This window comes from Thrips palmi, unplaced genomic scaffold (genome assembly GCF_012932325.1).
Source record: "Thrips palmi isolate BJ-2018 unplaced genomic scaffold, TpBJ-2018v1 HiC_scaffold_10, whole genome shotgun sequence".
Taxonomy (NCBI): Eukaryota; Metazoa; Arthropoda; class Insecta; order Thysanoptera; family Thripidae; genus Thrips; species Thrips palmi.
The window spans coordinates 19,309,544-19,325,865 of record NW_023144621.1 but is presented as its reverse complement, the minus strand read 5'-3'; the positions used below and the strand labels follow the sequence as shown (position 1 = coordinate 19,325,865).

Here is a 16,322-nt window from a genome sequence, read left to right as displayed (position 1 = left end):
TTTATCCCCCAATTTATCGAAGGCTGTTGTGCTGCCTCCTGGGGGCGTGGCTGGGTCAAGGAGGCTCAGAAAGAGCATGAAAATTGAAGAGGTGGCAGGCCAGGCAGCAGCAGCGGATGCGCGGCGATAGGGGGGGCGGGCATTGTGAAACGCGGCAGCCATCTGATCAGGTGGTGATGACTCCGCCAACGCGCTCAAATTCACGCCATCGCCGTAGAATCGACGCCATCTGCGGCGCGGTAGCGGTAGCGCTCCGAAGCCTCGAGCGAGCTGGGCAGCGGGCCCGGGCTGCGAGCTGAGCCCCTTGCTGATGGGCCTCCTGGCGGGCGGGGCGGGCGGGGCGGGCGGGGCGCGGCGCTGCTGGGCCTTCCAGTTCGCCCACATAGAACACAGCGATGATATTCTACCCCCACTCCCCCCGTGACGTCTCGCACAAATTAATGCCTTTTCTTAATCCCTCCGCTGCGCCGCCACCAGTGGCTGCGTGCGGTGTAGTCTGCTGCCTGCCCGTCGCCCTGGCACAGGCTGGGTTTAGCCGAGCGAGAAACGCGAATCGCACGAAAGGGGGCTGCCGGCGGAGGCTGGGCTGGGCCCCTGCAGTAGCCCCGGGCGCGGAGTCAGCTAAAGGGTTCGGGTATCGACTCGGACGATTAACCTCGAATTAAAGTGTCGTGAGAAGGGTTAGTTATGCTTCACCTCTCTGTCGTAATTTGAGTCTTCGTTTTATTGCGGCCACGATTTTTTGTCATATTGGCTCCTGCGGCAAGACGTTCATTTGCATGTTTGGATGTTGGCTTGTGAGTGTTCGCGCGCGCGCGCGCGCGCGCGTGTGTGTGTGTGTGTGTGTGTGTGTGTGTGTGTGTGTGTGTGGTGTGTTTACTTGAAAGTCGTCGCGCTGACCGCGGACACTGCTTCTTTCCGCAAATTGGTTTCCCCCTTAATTTGCGGCGGTGATGGTTCCGAGCTCCTGATTCGGATCTCTCGTTTATTTATTATGAATGAGTGCGGGCTGGCGCTGTGCCTCGCCTCGCCTTCCCTTGACGTCCGTCTGACGGGCCGGACTGTCTGCAGGCTGGAGCCAGGCCGGAGCCAGGCTGGAGCTGGAGCGAGCTGAAGCCAAGTCCTGGCATGCCGCCGTTAAGACCCACATTCAATCCAAATGCGTGGCCTGGCGTGGCCACCGAGGCGCATCTAACGGCGACAGTAAATGCAAGCCAGCTTCAAACGCGATCGCACTGTAGTGTTGACAAAACTGCCTCCCGGATCCCTTTTTAATGTCTTTTTTTGCCAGTCGTCTCTGAGACATGCCAAGTTCTCCGTTGTAAGCGGGATTTATGTTTTACTGCTAAAGTGAATTGAAACCGCAGTGCACGCACGACAGTCAGCCTGACTCGACTGCTGGACGTGGCTGTACCTTAATGTTTCGCCTATGCTCGCTCGCGCATGCCTGGCCAAACGCGCACCAGCACTCACACCCCGGCGCATCGGCAGCGCACAGACGCACTTGGGTCGTATACAAGTCCCACCAAGATCGAATGACTCTGTATACGCACGTAACAGACACTGTATTCACACACATGTGAGCGGCCCTCACACTCGCAGCCGTGCACACATATGCGTTACGCGTCGCGCCTTCCATCCGTCATTACTTTTACCAAGTATCATCTGCTTGTAATGCCCGCGGGATTAGCTCGCTCGCACGCCTCCCCCTCACTCTCCGCGGGGCCGTCCACAAAACGCGTTAGCTCGTTGTGTGCTGGCCCACTGCGGGACGGCCCCGCGTGCTGCTCACGGGGATCGTGTTTGGGAAGCACGCGTGCGTGGCCGTGTGTTGCGGTCGCTGCGGCGTGCACGCTTTGCGGTGCGCGCTGTCTGTGTGGCCCAGTGCGGTGCGCCGTGATGTGGTCTCGCGGCACGCCTCGCGGTACGCCTCGGAACGCCGCGGTGCGCCCCACGCCGCGGTACGCCGCGGTACGCCCTGAAAGGCCCCGCTGCACCACGCCTGGAAGCTCCTCGCGCCGCCAAGCCCTGCTGCACGCCCTGAAGGCCGTCTCGGGGCAGAGGGCGCCTCCCCCGCCGCCCCCTTCCTCGCCGGGCTTTCCTTTCCCACGGCTGCAGTGCTCGCCGCTTGCGCTGCTTGCTATCTACGCGCCAGACGCATGGGCGCGGCGGCACGGCGTGGCGTGGCGTGGCGCAGTCGGGCGTATGTGGCGGTATTCGTGATGAATCGTGCGGTGCGTACGGCGTCACGGCGGTGCCGCTTGAAAGGCGTCGGGGCTTTCACCGTCTTTTCGTCGCACCGCGCGTCGCGAGCGTGCCTGTCCACCATTGTGCCGACCTTACACGCGTGCGCATAGCGCGCGCACTCACACAAGCGGCCGCACACGGACACACACACTCACACACTGCAGGTGGACCGGCCGGGCCCCGCAGGGCTTTACTGCCTTGCCCGCCCTTTTAGTTTCTGTGTAATGACTTAAGCAGCGGGGCGAAGGACGAGTTTAGGGCCGCGCGATGATCCTGTTCATAAAGGCTGAATTAATTATCGGGTGGACAGGTTTACGGCCCGAGGGAGACTTGCAGACCTCCAAAATGCTAACGCGTCGTGTCTGTCCCGTTGCAGGCGCCAGCAGATGGAAGGGCCGCTCCTCAAGGGATCCTACGACCCGGACACCGGCCAGGAGAAAATCAAGGTAAGACATCCGTCTCTCTGTTTAGGGTTCTGTCAAAGCAAGGAAGACTTGTGCAAAAGAGTGACTGAATGGATCGATGTATTCTTTTAGTTCAATGTGTTCCACCCACTCACCTAAAAAAACACGGGCAGAATTTAGTCTTTCTGTTCAATGAGTGATCGAATGTTGTGTTGTGGCGAAAATGTTGGCGCTTTCGGACTGTTCCCTTGTGTTGGTGCCTCCCGCTCCCGAGGTGTGGACCGCTAGAACTGGGACTCGTTTAGGGCGCTGGCCAAACGGCCCTGCCGGCACCTTGAGATCGCTACCGCGTCGGTCCGCGTGTCCGCATCCAGTTTCAGCAGCCGGGCGGCAGTGCGCGCGGAAGCTATCGGCTTACCGTGGAACACTCGCTGATGCCTTCTGGCGCCTTCTGGCCTGGCCGGCGACTGGCGGCGACATCGCGAAGGCCGCCCATTCATAAATCACAACCGATTCCGCAACGCCCGCCACGCGCCATCACCGCAATAGCGCTAATTTTATTCTAGTTTCGCCTCGACGAGACGCGCGGTTAAGTAATGAACTCGGTTTTTGTTCCGCTGCCCACCCGATGGCGCGCGGATTATGCTCGATATCGACGCCGAGTGATATATCGTGGTCCCGCGCGCCTCCCCCGTCGGCCCCGTGCGGCGCCTGGCTCCCCATCTGGTTCCTGCAACAAGACGGCGGCGGCGGCCCGGGGCGCCCTTGATGCCGTCTAGTTCCCGCGCTACGCCGCCACCCACTTGTCAACAAATGAACGCATTAAATCTGTCCACCAATTGTTTCCCGGCCGCTCACGCAATCAGCCCGCGGAGGGGAGGGGGAGGCCTTGGCTGGGCCGGGACACACCTCCACGGCGGATCGCATGGCGCCGCCGACGTGCCCGGGTCGCGGCGTCGCGGCCGGGCCCTGACCGTGGCACGGCGCCGCACGGCGCGGTCAGCGATTCGACATTACCGTCATCATCGGCCCGCCCGGCCACCGTCGCCACCATCGCCACCTCCCGGCCGTGACTCAGTGGCTGCGGTCGGGGACGGCCTTGGCTGATCTGCCCGCCACACCCTGGTAGATTAGCGTGCCGACCGAGCCGGCCTGGAAACGCCAACACCGTACAAGAACGGGCATCCTCAGGGCAGAAAGGACATGGCCCGAACAGAAGCAGTGCATGGATGAGAAAGACCACGCTCAGTGTGTTTCGGTAAGAAATGAACGTTTGGTTGGACCCAGCGGTCACCCAAAACACGAAATCCAGATACATTTTGAGCCAAACACAGCGTTGTCTTCTACTGTGTGGCCAGACCTCGTTACGGCCCTTGTGCGTGGGGTGGCATACGGTGGCAACACGCGGCCCTATCTAAATAGCGTCGCGGCCGCTGATTGGAGCCAAGAGTGTGTGGACGGGCCGCCGTGGACCTCGCCGGCGGTTGGCGCGTTCCGAACTGTGATTCATTTCCCATGCGCCGGAGATGTGGCTCCGGCTGGCCCGGTATCTATCGGGGGCAGAGCGGGCGGACGCGCGCCAAAAGCGGCGCCAACGTTTCCAACTTCTGTCTCTCCGTCAAGGACTTTCTGTGACGCGAGCAGCGCGAGCATGATGGCTGGCTGCGCGCGCCGCGTCGTTTCGTTCTGCACTTTGTGGCGCGCGGCGACACTTGGCGCTGACATTCACATTCTCATTCGACTTTATAGCGGGCCGAATCTAGTCCCGCCATAAGTCGCCGCACTATTTGCTCATTCGCGGCCTCGTGTGAGCGCTCATAAACACCGGCGGCTTGTTCGGGTCCGTTCGGGTCCGACCGTCGCCGCGTTCGGGTCCGGCGCTCGGGTCCGTGACACGCCGCCTCGACAAATAATGGTTGCGAAGCGCGGTGCTCGGACTGCTCGCGCGAAGGGACACTAATCACTTCATCCGGCGGTCGCGTCCGACAGGTTTACGGTTTGATCGGGAAAGGTCGCCCGTTCCCGGATTCTTCGGCGATCAGACAAAACGAGACTGTACGGCCCTTGGGGCAAACGACCGCCGCGGTATCACCGACATTATCACTTAGCCTCGTTTTTTTTTCTCGTTGGCCGTTTTCGCCGCCAGTTCTCCGTCGGGCTGTCGCGGCGGTCACTCCTTCACCGACACATAAATCACGCTCCGCTTGATTTCGTTCCCGATCTCGAGGAATTTATTTCCGCCTTGATTTGAAGACTCCGCACGAGCGGCCGAATCGCAAAGGGACCGGCCATACGTCAATTAAGGCCGACACGCAAAAGCTTTTGAAATTTCCCGCTAAATCTAGCGAGGAATTTCGAGGCGCGGTTTGCTTCGCGTTTCGCAACCCCGGAGTAACGGAGTCGGTGAGGACGTCGTGCACTCGAGCAAGCTCGGCGTGCTTCAGACAATGCAGTATGAAATATTAAAACATCACTTTTTCAATCGTCTCGATATCGGCCGGCCGGTCTGGACTCCAGTCTGGACTGCAGTCTGGAGAGCGCTCTCGACTCGCGAGTGTTACTATTTCCCGCGCGGACAATACCATGCAGAAGGGTTTGTGGGAAGTAACGTTGCTATTAGTGAGCACTGCAAGACATTCGTCAAGTTTTTTCTTTCTTCCCCGATTTCTTTGTCAGTTTCTTTCAATCAGTCAGCGAGCGCGCTGGCCGTGGCCACTGGTCAAGCGGACAGCACGGTCCAGTGCGCCTCAATGCGAGTCTCAATGGCTCCCGGCAGGTGCTGAAGGAAGTGGATAGTTTTATTACCGTGGTAAAGTTTGGCGCGCGCTCTCGTGTGTTAATCTCCGATTCGATCCCGGCAGGACCCGCGCCGTTCGTCCGGGTAAGGGCCGAGCGCTCGAGCAGCCAGTTCGAGATTTAGTGTGTTTTCCAGTCCAAATCGGGTCGAAGTGAGGCATAGACGCAGCAGTGTAACGCGAGCTGCATTCTCGCTCTCTCGCCGGGAGAGAGACGGCCCGCCGTGTAAGACAGCTGGTTATCACGTCACGGTCTGATCTGAGCCACTTTCCTCGGTTTCCCCGGCCGTATCACTCCGAGACCTCGGCACGTGGGGCAGACGGTAGGATGCTGCGTGAACGCGCGGCCTGGACCGGCAAGCCGGCAGACCCAAACACCTACGCGTTTTCTCACGTTGATTCAGTAACAGTCACGGTCAGATGGAAACAGTCGAGGAAGCTGACAAGGTGAAGTTGGAATTAGTTTCAAAGGGTCACCTGCTGCGCCGTAACCGTGTGCGGAGAGATGAGTCAACCACACCCGTACGCACACACACGCACCAACACCAACGCAGCGGATTCCGTGGAGATGGCACAGCACTTTCGCTTTCCTTTTCCACCTGCAGTGATGACGAAGACCGAACAGCATTGCAAGCAAGAGAAACATGTAGTGCAACATCAAGTGCATCATATTCTCTCTAACTTGTCTTTTTTTTTTCTTTTTTGATCGGGTACCTACCCGAATTTTATCGCCGCTACCTCTCCTTGTTTTCTTCTGGCTCGCCCTCAGACACAGTCGAACACGCGCGCGCACTCACACACGTGCACACGTGCACGCCGCTCGGACTCGTACCGCTGCATTGCGCAATCGGCTCTTTTGATCTCCGTCGAATATGTGAAGAAATCCATAATCCTTTAGCGTAGCCAGAAACCACACCTGTTACGTTACACGCCGCGGTGCCCCCTCCACCACTGCGAGCCGCGCCGAACTTGACTTTGGTTTTTACCCGCTACACGTGAGAACTACTGCGGCGCGGCAAGTCCTAAATCTCCGTTCGATGCTGATTGTTTGGGGGCCAGGAGGAACCACACGGACGAGCGGCGCCGTTTCTTGCTGCTTTCTCTGGCAATTTATTGATTCATCCTGCGCGCTAATTTGGAGGCCAGTGTCCAGCAGTGCTGACTTCTCGAACACGCCGCGCGGCTGATTCGAACCTACGCTTGATTTACGGCGTCGCCTGTCACGCAGATAGCGTCACTCAGGCTAGGGTCACCGGACACAGGCCGTATCTGCCGCGACATAGGCCGTTGTGCGACCACCCATATGTGGTATGATCTGCGGCGAGCCAAACTAGGCGGCAATTGCCACCTGCTAGTGGAGATAAAAAGCGAGAAAGAAATGCCACTGCTCGAGATGATCTACTTTTCGCCGTGTGCCAAGGGCTTTCGGTCGAATTCTCTCGCGGATTCGGCGCTGCTGCTGCGGGCCCGCCGATTTGGAGCGGCCGCTGCCGTGGGTGCCATGTCGTCCATCAGGCAGGCGGGGCGCGGCGACCGGCCGTAAACTTCAAACCGCAGAAATATCCGCTTATTTATTGTTCCTTAATTTTTGAAGATGGCCGTCCAGGCAGCCAGTGTCCACCTCCCACCGCCCCCCGAGAAAGGCCCAGCCAATGACTGAGCCGGTCCACTTAGCGAAAGAGAAAAATAATGAAGATGGGATTCAGCGCGTCCGGCACGTTTCGGCCGCCAATGAGCGACTAATAAGCACCTCGCCGAGGACGCGTTTAGGGTCAGGCGGTGCTCAGTGGGCCAGAAGACCGGTGGAGGCGGCCGAAACTCCAGACGCGTTTTGAGCTCCAGAGTCGCTAAACAGCCCCACCGATGGATTCCCCGTTCGGAGAGCATTCCATTGGTGGGGTCACTCGTTCAGTTCGCGGGCTGTTTAGCTACTCTAGAGCTCAAAACGCGTCCGGGGTTTTGACCACCTCCACCGGTGTTCTGGCCCACTGTGGGGGGCGGGGCCGTGAAGGTCGTGCGCCCGGCCTGCCACCCCGGGGCGAGAGCCAGAGCGAGATCAGCCCTCATTCAGGCGCGATTCGCCGCACAATCGCCACTGATCAGTTGTTCTGGCGGCCGGCCGGCGCGGCGGAGCCAGCATTCCGTCTGCCTGCCGCAGCGCCTTGCCACCTCACTGTGATTCGCACTGCGCCACTGCATGCCAATGTCATGCCAATCATAGTTTTCCCTTTCAAAATTTTATCCGCACTTTTATTAAATTTTTATCATTATTGTTTGTTTTTGAAAATGGATACAACAGTTTGTTGAATGTTTGAATGTGAGCACCTAATACCCAAAGACAAAACCCCATTGTAAAGTACCCGCTGAAACATCACCCCTCCGCACAGAGTCTTTTACTCTGCCATTGTAACATTACCGATCCACCTTGCCAGGGCCGTGGTTGATGTAGGACACGGCACGCCTGTCACGCGATAGTGACCCTCGCGGTGTCGGGCCGGGCAGCGGGGAGGGGACCAGGGGCGGGCCAGGGGCGGGCCAGGGGCATGCCCCTGCAGGTCGGCGGCCGGACCTCCGCGTGCCCGGTGAAGCGTGTCGGACACACACCGCAAGGCCGGCAAGGCCGCATGGCGCCCAGCCGAACGGCCAGCCGAACGGCCTCAATGGTATGATCCGCGTGACCCACCGGCCAAAACCTGCGGTTTCAGTCACCTGTCGAAAAAATCGTTATTTACGCTCTTGATGCGGAAGGTTGGCCGGGGCTGGTGCCGCGAGCGCGCTGTGCTGCGTGGCGTTTATGGCGCGAAAACAAGCCGACCGACGATCGCAGCGAGCTCCTCGATAAGGGAGATTTAGGACTCGCATTCGGGACGGGCGTTTGCTGTTGTTTTACTCTTGTTGGATGGATGCATGCACACACGTGTGTGTGTGTGTGTGTGTGTGTGTGTGTGTGTGTGTGTGTGTGTGTGCGTGCGTGTGTGTGTGGTAGCGTCGGCATCAAGTGCATCTCACTCTTCGAGAGCGAAAGTACCGCTGCCCCCTCGCTCGGCTCACCAAACATCCATCATCGGATTTCGCTTCTCACCGTAGCAGCACGGCACGTCATACGCGGGTTCGAATCCTCTAGTGACGGGCTTCTTCGTTTTTTCCGCTCTCCTTCTCTGAAAAGAGTCGTTTGGATTTTTTTTCTGCTCCTTCCTTCCAGCCGAGAGAAGTCGCGTCGATGACGTGCCGAGGCGCTCTGTAATGTCAACCGCTAATTAGGTTAGGCCAGGCGGAGTGTCGCCGCCGTCCTTTGTCGCGCAGTCACTTTGCATACGACGGTGCCGCGGACTGTGAAATCGAGTGGCCTAGCCTAGGAAGGCCTAGTACTCGAACGCGGTACCGCTCCCTTCCTCCCCCGGCGTTTGTGTGGGGCGACGAACCGGTCGTGTCGCCGCGCGACCACGACGCCGTGCGGTGCACGACGACGATGTGTTTGGCCGCCGCGGGCGCATGTTGCCTCGCCCGGAGCGGGTCCGGGGGACCGACTCCCCGAAGCACCTCGCCAGCAACCTGCTGCAGCGCAGTGCGGCTTTGAACCACCCCCAGCGTGCCTGCCTGCATGCCCGCCTGCATGCCCGCGGCACAGAGGCTGGCCGAGGCTCCGGGGAACAAAAGCATCGCCCACTTGAGGCGCATATTCTCCGATCCAGGTGTAATTTGGCTACGATGGGTGCACGCTATGATTTCGGTAATAGCCTTGCGGCAACACACACACACACACACACACACACACCCTGAGGTGGTCAGCGGAGGAAAAATGTGGGAGGGTGGCGGCGGTAGTCGAAAGGCCGCCGCTCCGATGATTAAATTATGAATAGCATTAAAAATGACTCCATCTTGGGGGCGGCCGAGGCGGCAAATTACTGTAAACTGTTGTGCGTTCCTTTATTGTGCGGTGCGTCTTTGTGCGTGCGCGCCTTATGGGAACCGGGCTGGGTGACTGTTTCAAAAACTGAGAAAACGTCTCCCGTTTTCTCACGGCGCGTCGCGCAGGGCGCGGACGGGGCCGTAACGCACGCGCTGCTGCAGTGTGCAACAATTAGCCGTTCTCGTTGACAGTCCCTAGGTTCTTTCTTAAATAATGAGACGGCGTGCCGGAATGCCGCGGAGGATGTCTCAATCAGTGGCGTGACGTGACGGCCGAGATCCCCCCGCCGATGGAGCGACGCAGCGGCAGCGCAGCGCCCCCTTTGCATTTCCTGTTCTCCTTGAGGGAATAAAGCCGTATTGAATGACGATATCTCGCGTAGATATCGCCACACCGTTTCGAGAGGCCGTCCTCCGGCTCCTCGTCCTGCTCGTCTGCCGCTGCCACAGCTTGTTCTCTGCCCCAGTGGAAAATCAGTGTGAATCTCAGCCACGTGCCGTAAAAAGGGTAACATGTGCGAGAAATCAAACAAGCAAGATTTCTTGTCCCTAGGGCAGATTTTGTCACCTTGATCGGATTTCTCCTTTGGGATCTTAGTCTGCGGCAGTGCTCCTCCTCGGCGGTGGTCTCGGCGTCTGCCGCGCGTCGAGGTCTCCGCCGGTCCCGCAGCGCGTCGAAGTCTCCGCGACGCGTCCTTGGCCCCCGTGCCCCAGTCTGTCCCACACTTGGGCATCGCGATTGCGATCGCGGAAGCGAGCGAAATGAGAAAGCAGCAAGCTGACCGTGGTGGTGGTGGTCGCCGTCGTCATCCTCCTCCCCCAGTGACTTTGTGACTCACTATCGGTCGATCGGGCTGCTTGGCCGTGCTGGCCGTGCTTCGCGTCGCGGGCAGCGCGGTCCTCATCTGCATACGCCACGCCGCGGCCACGCCTAGCCCGACCGCCCCTTTCCCCTGCCTTTCAGGAGCCGGCCGGCCAGCCCTTGCAGTCCGTTGAGGCATCGCCGGACGCAGAGATTAGCTACTATTAGGCAAATGATTCGCTATTTCAGCGCCTTTCTGTTCTTGCATTTTCGCATCGCCGTCGCTTTGTCGTTGCGAAATTGGCCGCCGCCCTGCCTTCGCCTTGCCTTTTACTCTCACGTATATTCGGAGCGCGTCGTGCGTTACGCGCGCGGAATGCCACACATGTCACATGGCTCTGTGTGTGTGTCGTCACATGTGCATTATGGCAAGGCCCGTGGCGTGCTGAGCCATAGAGTCGGGCATTGTCGTTCAATCCTATGGCACGGCCATTCACATGACGTCGTCGTCGTGGTGGTGCATGTGACGTAAGAGGCTCTCTGCGTGCGTGTGTGCGCGCGCTCCCGGTGCGATACGGCAGTGATACGGAGGGATGCTGGGCAAAGGGGTGGAGTCCACGCGGTGGACTGCACGTGTGGCGGCGAGGCGAAGCAAGGCGAGCCGGTCGGAAGACGGTCGGACGTGCGTGCGTGTGAGCGTCGCCACGGCGTCGTCGCGGCGTCGCGACTCATTTCGGGCGTCCCGCTGCGTCCCGCTGCGCCGGCAACGACGCCGTGCGGCAAGCCGTGAGCCAAGCCGTGAGCCAAGCCGTGAGCCAGTGAGGTGTGACGGCGTGTCCGGTACCGTGTGCATGCGCCCTCTGTCCCTCTCGCCCCCATGCCGCGCGCCGGGCCGCGGTATCATCTGCAGAGTAAATACTCGAATGTTGTGACCGTTTTTGTATTCACTTTTTTTCGCGTCGCGGAATGGTTTTGGCCCCGTGCGGCGCGCTCTCGGCACGGCTCGGCGGACCGGTGAGGCGGAGCGGCAGGCGAGACGGACGAGTTTGAGGCGCGCGAATTTGACAGCGGGTGGACTTATCACGGTCGGCTTGACGGGGACGAGGTGGTGCGGCAGGTTTGCCAAGCGCCGCGCCGCACCGCGCCACGCTGACGGGTCGCTCTTCCGGCGACGCTCTCCTCGCGTCCGTCAAGGCTTGACGGAGTCGTCCGACCACCCCGATGACGTCCCTACCGCAGCGTGTCCGATCACGCTGACGGCGTCCCTTTTTTTCGCCGTTTCCTCGTTCCTCCCCGCCGGAAGGCGGCGTGGGTGGAGTGCGGCCGGGCGGGCCAAAGGCCGAAGCTCGGGCCAAGGGCAACCCTTTGGCCTAGTGGCGAGCCAAGTCAGGTGGAAGCAGTGTGGGACGGACTCTCGCGTTTGTCTCCGGGAATATTTTAACGCCGTTTTTTTCCCCGCCTTATTTTTGGCCGCGAGGTCTTGACCTCCTCCCGGTCGTTAACGGTCATCGAGGCTTTGCATGCATTAGGGCGGATTCGCCAACAGGTCATCATTATCATCGAATCGCGAATCTGCTGTCACCTGCCTGCGCGCCAAGGAAACAACAACAACTAAAACAATAAAAAAACCTTCGGGGTTGTACCGCCGTTATTAATGTCGTTCTCACACGTCCTAGGCGAGGCTGTGCCCTGTGCGAGGCTAGGCGACCGCGCTTTGTCCCCGTTTTGTTTACGAGTGCATCGCCTTTTAATGAAGCCTCTTTTCAATACGGAACTTGAAGGGGTTGCTCCGTTTACGACGCCGAGTGCGTGGCCCGCGGTGGGCCCGCGGTGGCCGCCCGCCGCTCCGTCTCTCTCGCACCCCGACGGGACGCCGCACGAGTGCGACAGAGACAGAGCGACGAAACGATCCTGCGGAGTCGGGCCGCCGCCAGGACACAAAAGATGCAAAGTCAACCTGCTGCCTCGCCGCGCAGGCCGTACGCCGTAAAACGTGCGTTCCTTGCGTCACCGCGTCGGCGAAAGGGAAGCGTGACAGGAAGTCGCCTGATTGAAACAGTCGCTGCCGATCGTCCGTCCGATCCAAGCGTCCTGCCCAATGGCCCACCACTTTCGTTCGTGTCTTCTCCGCCTCCCACTCCTCCCACTGCTTGTTGCACGTTTAAATCTGTTTACCAGCCGAGCGCGGGCTCCTCGAAGGGTCAAGCCGAAAGGAGTTTCGGAGGGGAGGGTTTCCCACACTGGACACTGGCCGCGCCGCCCCGCGCCGCCGCCCCGCCCACCTTCAACACCTCCAACACCCCGCCGGCATAATGAGGGCCATTAGCGTCTTATCACGGCTGATGCTATCAGCCGAACGTGCAAAGCGCCGCCAGTGTGTGTGTGCGTGTGTGTGTGCGTGTGTGCGCTATGCGTCCGTATGTGTGCATTTCAAAAGCTCATCGTTAAAACAAAGTGGTGGTCCTTCACCCACTATACTATGGACGGATGGCCGGCGGGCCGCGGGGGAGATTTTAATCGGGTTGGCGCGCCGTGCCGCCAAATCGGTCGTGTAACTTTTCGCGCCTATCCATTTTTTTTCTACACACAGCCGATGAAACGTGGATAAGAGTGCGAAAACGTCATAGCTTCCAGACCGCCCTGCCCGGTGCAGGTTAATTTATCGTTTTTGAAAGTTTTACTTTACCATCTCATTATTGTGCCCTAGTCGCACCTCGCGGCCGCGTTACTGCAACAAGTAGTGCCGCATTAACATGGCCAACAAATGCTGCTGCCATCAAAGCGCGGGAAACAATTAGCTAATGGCATTCGCGGCATGCTAATGAATCGTTATGCTGTGACCAGCCTCTCGGCTCTCTATAAACTGAAAATTGTAACCTGTGTATTTAAGGATAAGTCCCTAGAAGTGGTTGTAAAATATCCGGTGCGTCGTAAGGGTGAGAATTGGAAAATAATTGACATAGTTCCAACACCGTTTGCGTACAGAAATTTCATTTGCAAAATTTTGGCAAAACCCACTATGATTGTATCAAACTCCTCAAATATTCGTATCCTGTCTGAACAGCAAAGATCTGACTGCATTGACGGTCTCATCTGCCCATTGCCCAGAGAAACATCGTATAACGCAGACCTGGGTAGCTGTGTTAATAATATCTATACAAATAAAAATAGAAATCTAGAATCCATACGTAAGACGTGTCAGTTCCAATGCACGCCATACTTCGGACCGGAAATTCTTGGTTTAGGTTTAAATGATTACGTACTAGTACATCCTAAGCATGATTTGGTAGTCGACTGTCCAGGGAACGCGATTTTTCTGTCAGCTGTACCGGTAGGTGCGAGTAGGGTTAACATACCGTGTGACTGCGTGCTGCGACACGAGCAAAATGTATTGATTGATACACAGTATCCTTGTGACCCCCGTTTAAACAATGTATTCAACAGAACGGTCATATTGCCGTCTTTATGGTCCAAAACAAACAAGCCATGGAGTGCTGAACCGGAAAAATATGTGCATCCGGCTCTAAAAGTTTCCAATGTCATTTCTAAAAATCTATCTTTTACTCTCCCCGATTTTGTTGTAATGAGCGGCCCACAGAAACCAACAGGAAAAATTCAAACATCTCTATCCTCTGATAAAGTAATAGTGTATGTGCTTTGCGGTGTTTTACTAGGAATCCAAACTGGACTTATTATATGGATGATTTTTATTCAAAGGTCAATTAGTGGTTCCCCATTTAAGAGAGCTCCTACACCAGCCTTAACGCAGACAACAAGGCGTAGGAGAAGGCGAGACCAGAATGATGACTTAGAAGACATAGAATTAGACAACTTTCGCACTAGGTATGCCGCTAGACTTTAATAATTAATACTGTAGCATTAAAAGTAAATAGCAATAAATACAGTAGTGTAGTTTAGGGTTCTGGCTGGCACTGTGTGCCTGGGAGCCTCACTCCTGTGTGGCTTACTCCGACGATCGACAGGCAAGCAGGATCACCGCGGACCCAACTTCAGATACTTCGGGATCACCAAATTTCTATCCTTTCCTTAAGTTGCCAAGTCATTTAATGAGGAGGCACAGTCGATCGACGTTGTCTCGATTGCCCAAGCCAAGTCCGTAGGGAGGCGGCCGGACGGAGATGGGAAGGCGTATGGCGCACCCTCTCCTAGCCGAGGGACTTAAGGAAAGAACCACGCCGTTTGACCACAAACATAAAACTAAAAGTTGATGTTTGGGCGTTGGTTTAAGTCCAGGCGCATGACTACCACTCATAAAGTCGCGCGAGCTGCGGACAGGCGCAACGCCTGCCGCAGCCCACTGTGGTTGCCTTCGGCGCCATTAACAGTGCTGGCCACATCATCTCCAAAACCGCAAAAGGAAGAAGAACCTACCCTTTTGCCAACGTGCTTTCCGCGGCGTTTCCTGAATAAGCCACATGGGAGCCAGCGTCCCTGCCCGGTTGCTAGCCAGAGAGAAGAAAGAGATAGGGTTTAGATGACACTTCAATAATAGCTTAGTGCCATATTATTATTTAAAATGATACATTTTTGGGAGTAGTTTTAGAATTGTTACGGGTAGAAAATAATTTTTTTTTGGATGATTTCATCGTGAAACTTCATTTGTATATTCTTATGTATGTTTTGTCAATTGATAAGAATTTTTTTCTTGTATCCTTTCCCGTTGTGAAAACGGTTATGTATTTGTAATCTCGTATCTAAAAAAAAGTATTGTATCGGTCTCACACGCCCCTAGGATTTCTTTTGTAAATATTAGTATCATCAAGTTTTCTTAACGGTGTCTGTCGGGGTCGACAGTTTCTAGGCCGGGCGGATGTTGAGGGACAACTTCAAAAGTCGCGCGCCGCGACCCGGCTCACGGCCACCTAGACGAGCGGGTTCGCGGCGCGACGATTGATGCAGCAGTAGCACCGCCCGGCGGGCCCTTCGCGGCCCGCTCCGCGAGCCGCGGGGCCCTCCAGCGAGAGCGACACCTCGGCCTCGGGGCAGTCGTAGGGAAGCTAGAATCGTGTAAAGGTGCGTGTGAGGCCAAATCAATCAGTCCAAAGAATATACTCAAAGTCCAATCCAGTGTGAGTGTTCCACTTAATCCAAACCCTCTCGATCAGTAAGAAACCCGGAAAATAGGGAACCTCAACAGTCCGCGAGCGTAAACTCTCGGCAAATGTTTCAAGTTCTCATACACCGTCCGGATGACGGTTTTTGCCGCGGCGTGGCCGACCGGACAGGTCAAGTTCGGACTGTGTGTGTATGTGTGTGTGTGTGGGGGGGGGTGGTTAGGTGCGAGAAATGAGGAAGAGCCCGGTGGGCGTGCCGCGAAGGACGAGAGGGAGAGACGGGTGCACAATGGACCTCTCTCTGCCTCTCTGCTCATCAGCCAGTGAGGCACCATGGTGCCACTGCAGCGGGGCACGGCGCGGCACGGCGCGGCGAGGTCCACTTTGGGGATAGCCACCTCGCTGCCTCCGCGTAATACGAAGGGGATTGCTTCGCCGCTGTTGTGGTGATCGGAAGGGGTGCGTGTGCGAGACTGCGTATGTGTGCGTGTGTGTGTGTGAGTGTGTGCTTGTGTGAGTGTGTCGCGCAAGGTTGGCAGGAAGGAAGCAGAGCAAAAGAAAAGGGGGGAGGCAAAAGTCGCACGTCGTACAGAGTAATAGAGCGGGACGTTAAGGCATAATGGGATTGGGATAGAAAGGACCGTTTGAGCGGGCGGCCGAGGGGTTTCTTGAAGGGGAAGGGACGGGGCGGCCGGGCGGGGGGAAAGAGGCGCCGGCTGGCGGCGGACGCGTTGGGCAGAACTGCATCAATTATTTTCAGGAGACTAAGAGACAAAGAAAGGCACTTGAATTCTCCCTCAAATGTTTGATAAAACCGAAAGTTTTTAAAAATTATTTTTCGGGAGCGCAGCGCATAGGTCGCCTCGCCATGAAGCCCGTCGCGGCGGCCGCGGTGCGAAGCTGACTGACGCGTCGCGTGGCTCCTCTGCTCCGCGGCTCCATCGCGACACATGCAGCTTAGTTGGAGATCCGTCCGCCGCAGCAGCACCCGTCGATGCAGCCGTGCAGGCCCTGCAGGGGATGATGACGCGGTGCAGGGGTGGCTGGGGGAGGGGAGGGGATGACGCGCTGCAGCGGTGCAGCCGGCCCA

At 57.5% G+C, this 16,322-nt stretch overlaps 1 protein-coding gene across 3 annotated transcripts in view; it reads left to right on the top strand.

Annotated features, from left to right (window-relative positions):
* The window catches only part of LOC117654536 (rap1 GTPase-activating protein 1), a 183,443-nt gene that overhangs the window by 102,689 nt on the left and 64,432 nt on the right, over positions 1-16,322 (top strand). For all 3 annotated transcript variants that reach the window (XM_034401239.1, XM_034401241.1, XM_034401240.1), the window contains exon 2: positions 2,624-2,693. In XM_034401239.1, coding sequence (XP_034257130.1) covers positions 2,624-2,693 — 70 coding nt within the window. The remainder of the gene's footprint in view (positions 1-2,623; positions 2,694-16,322) is intronic.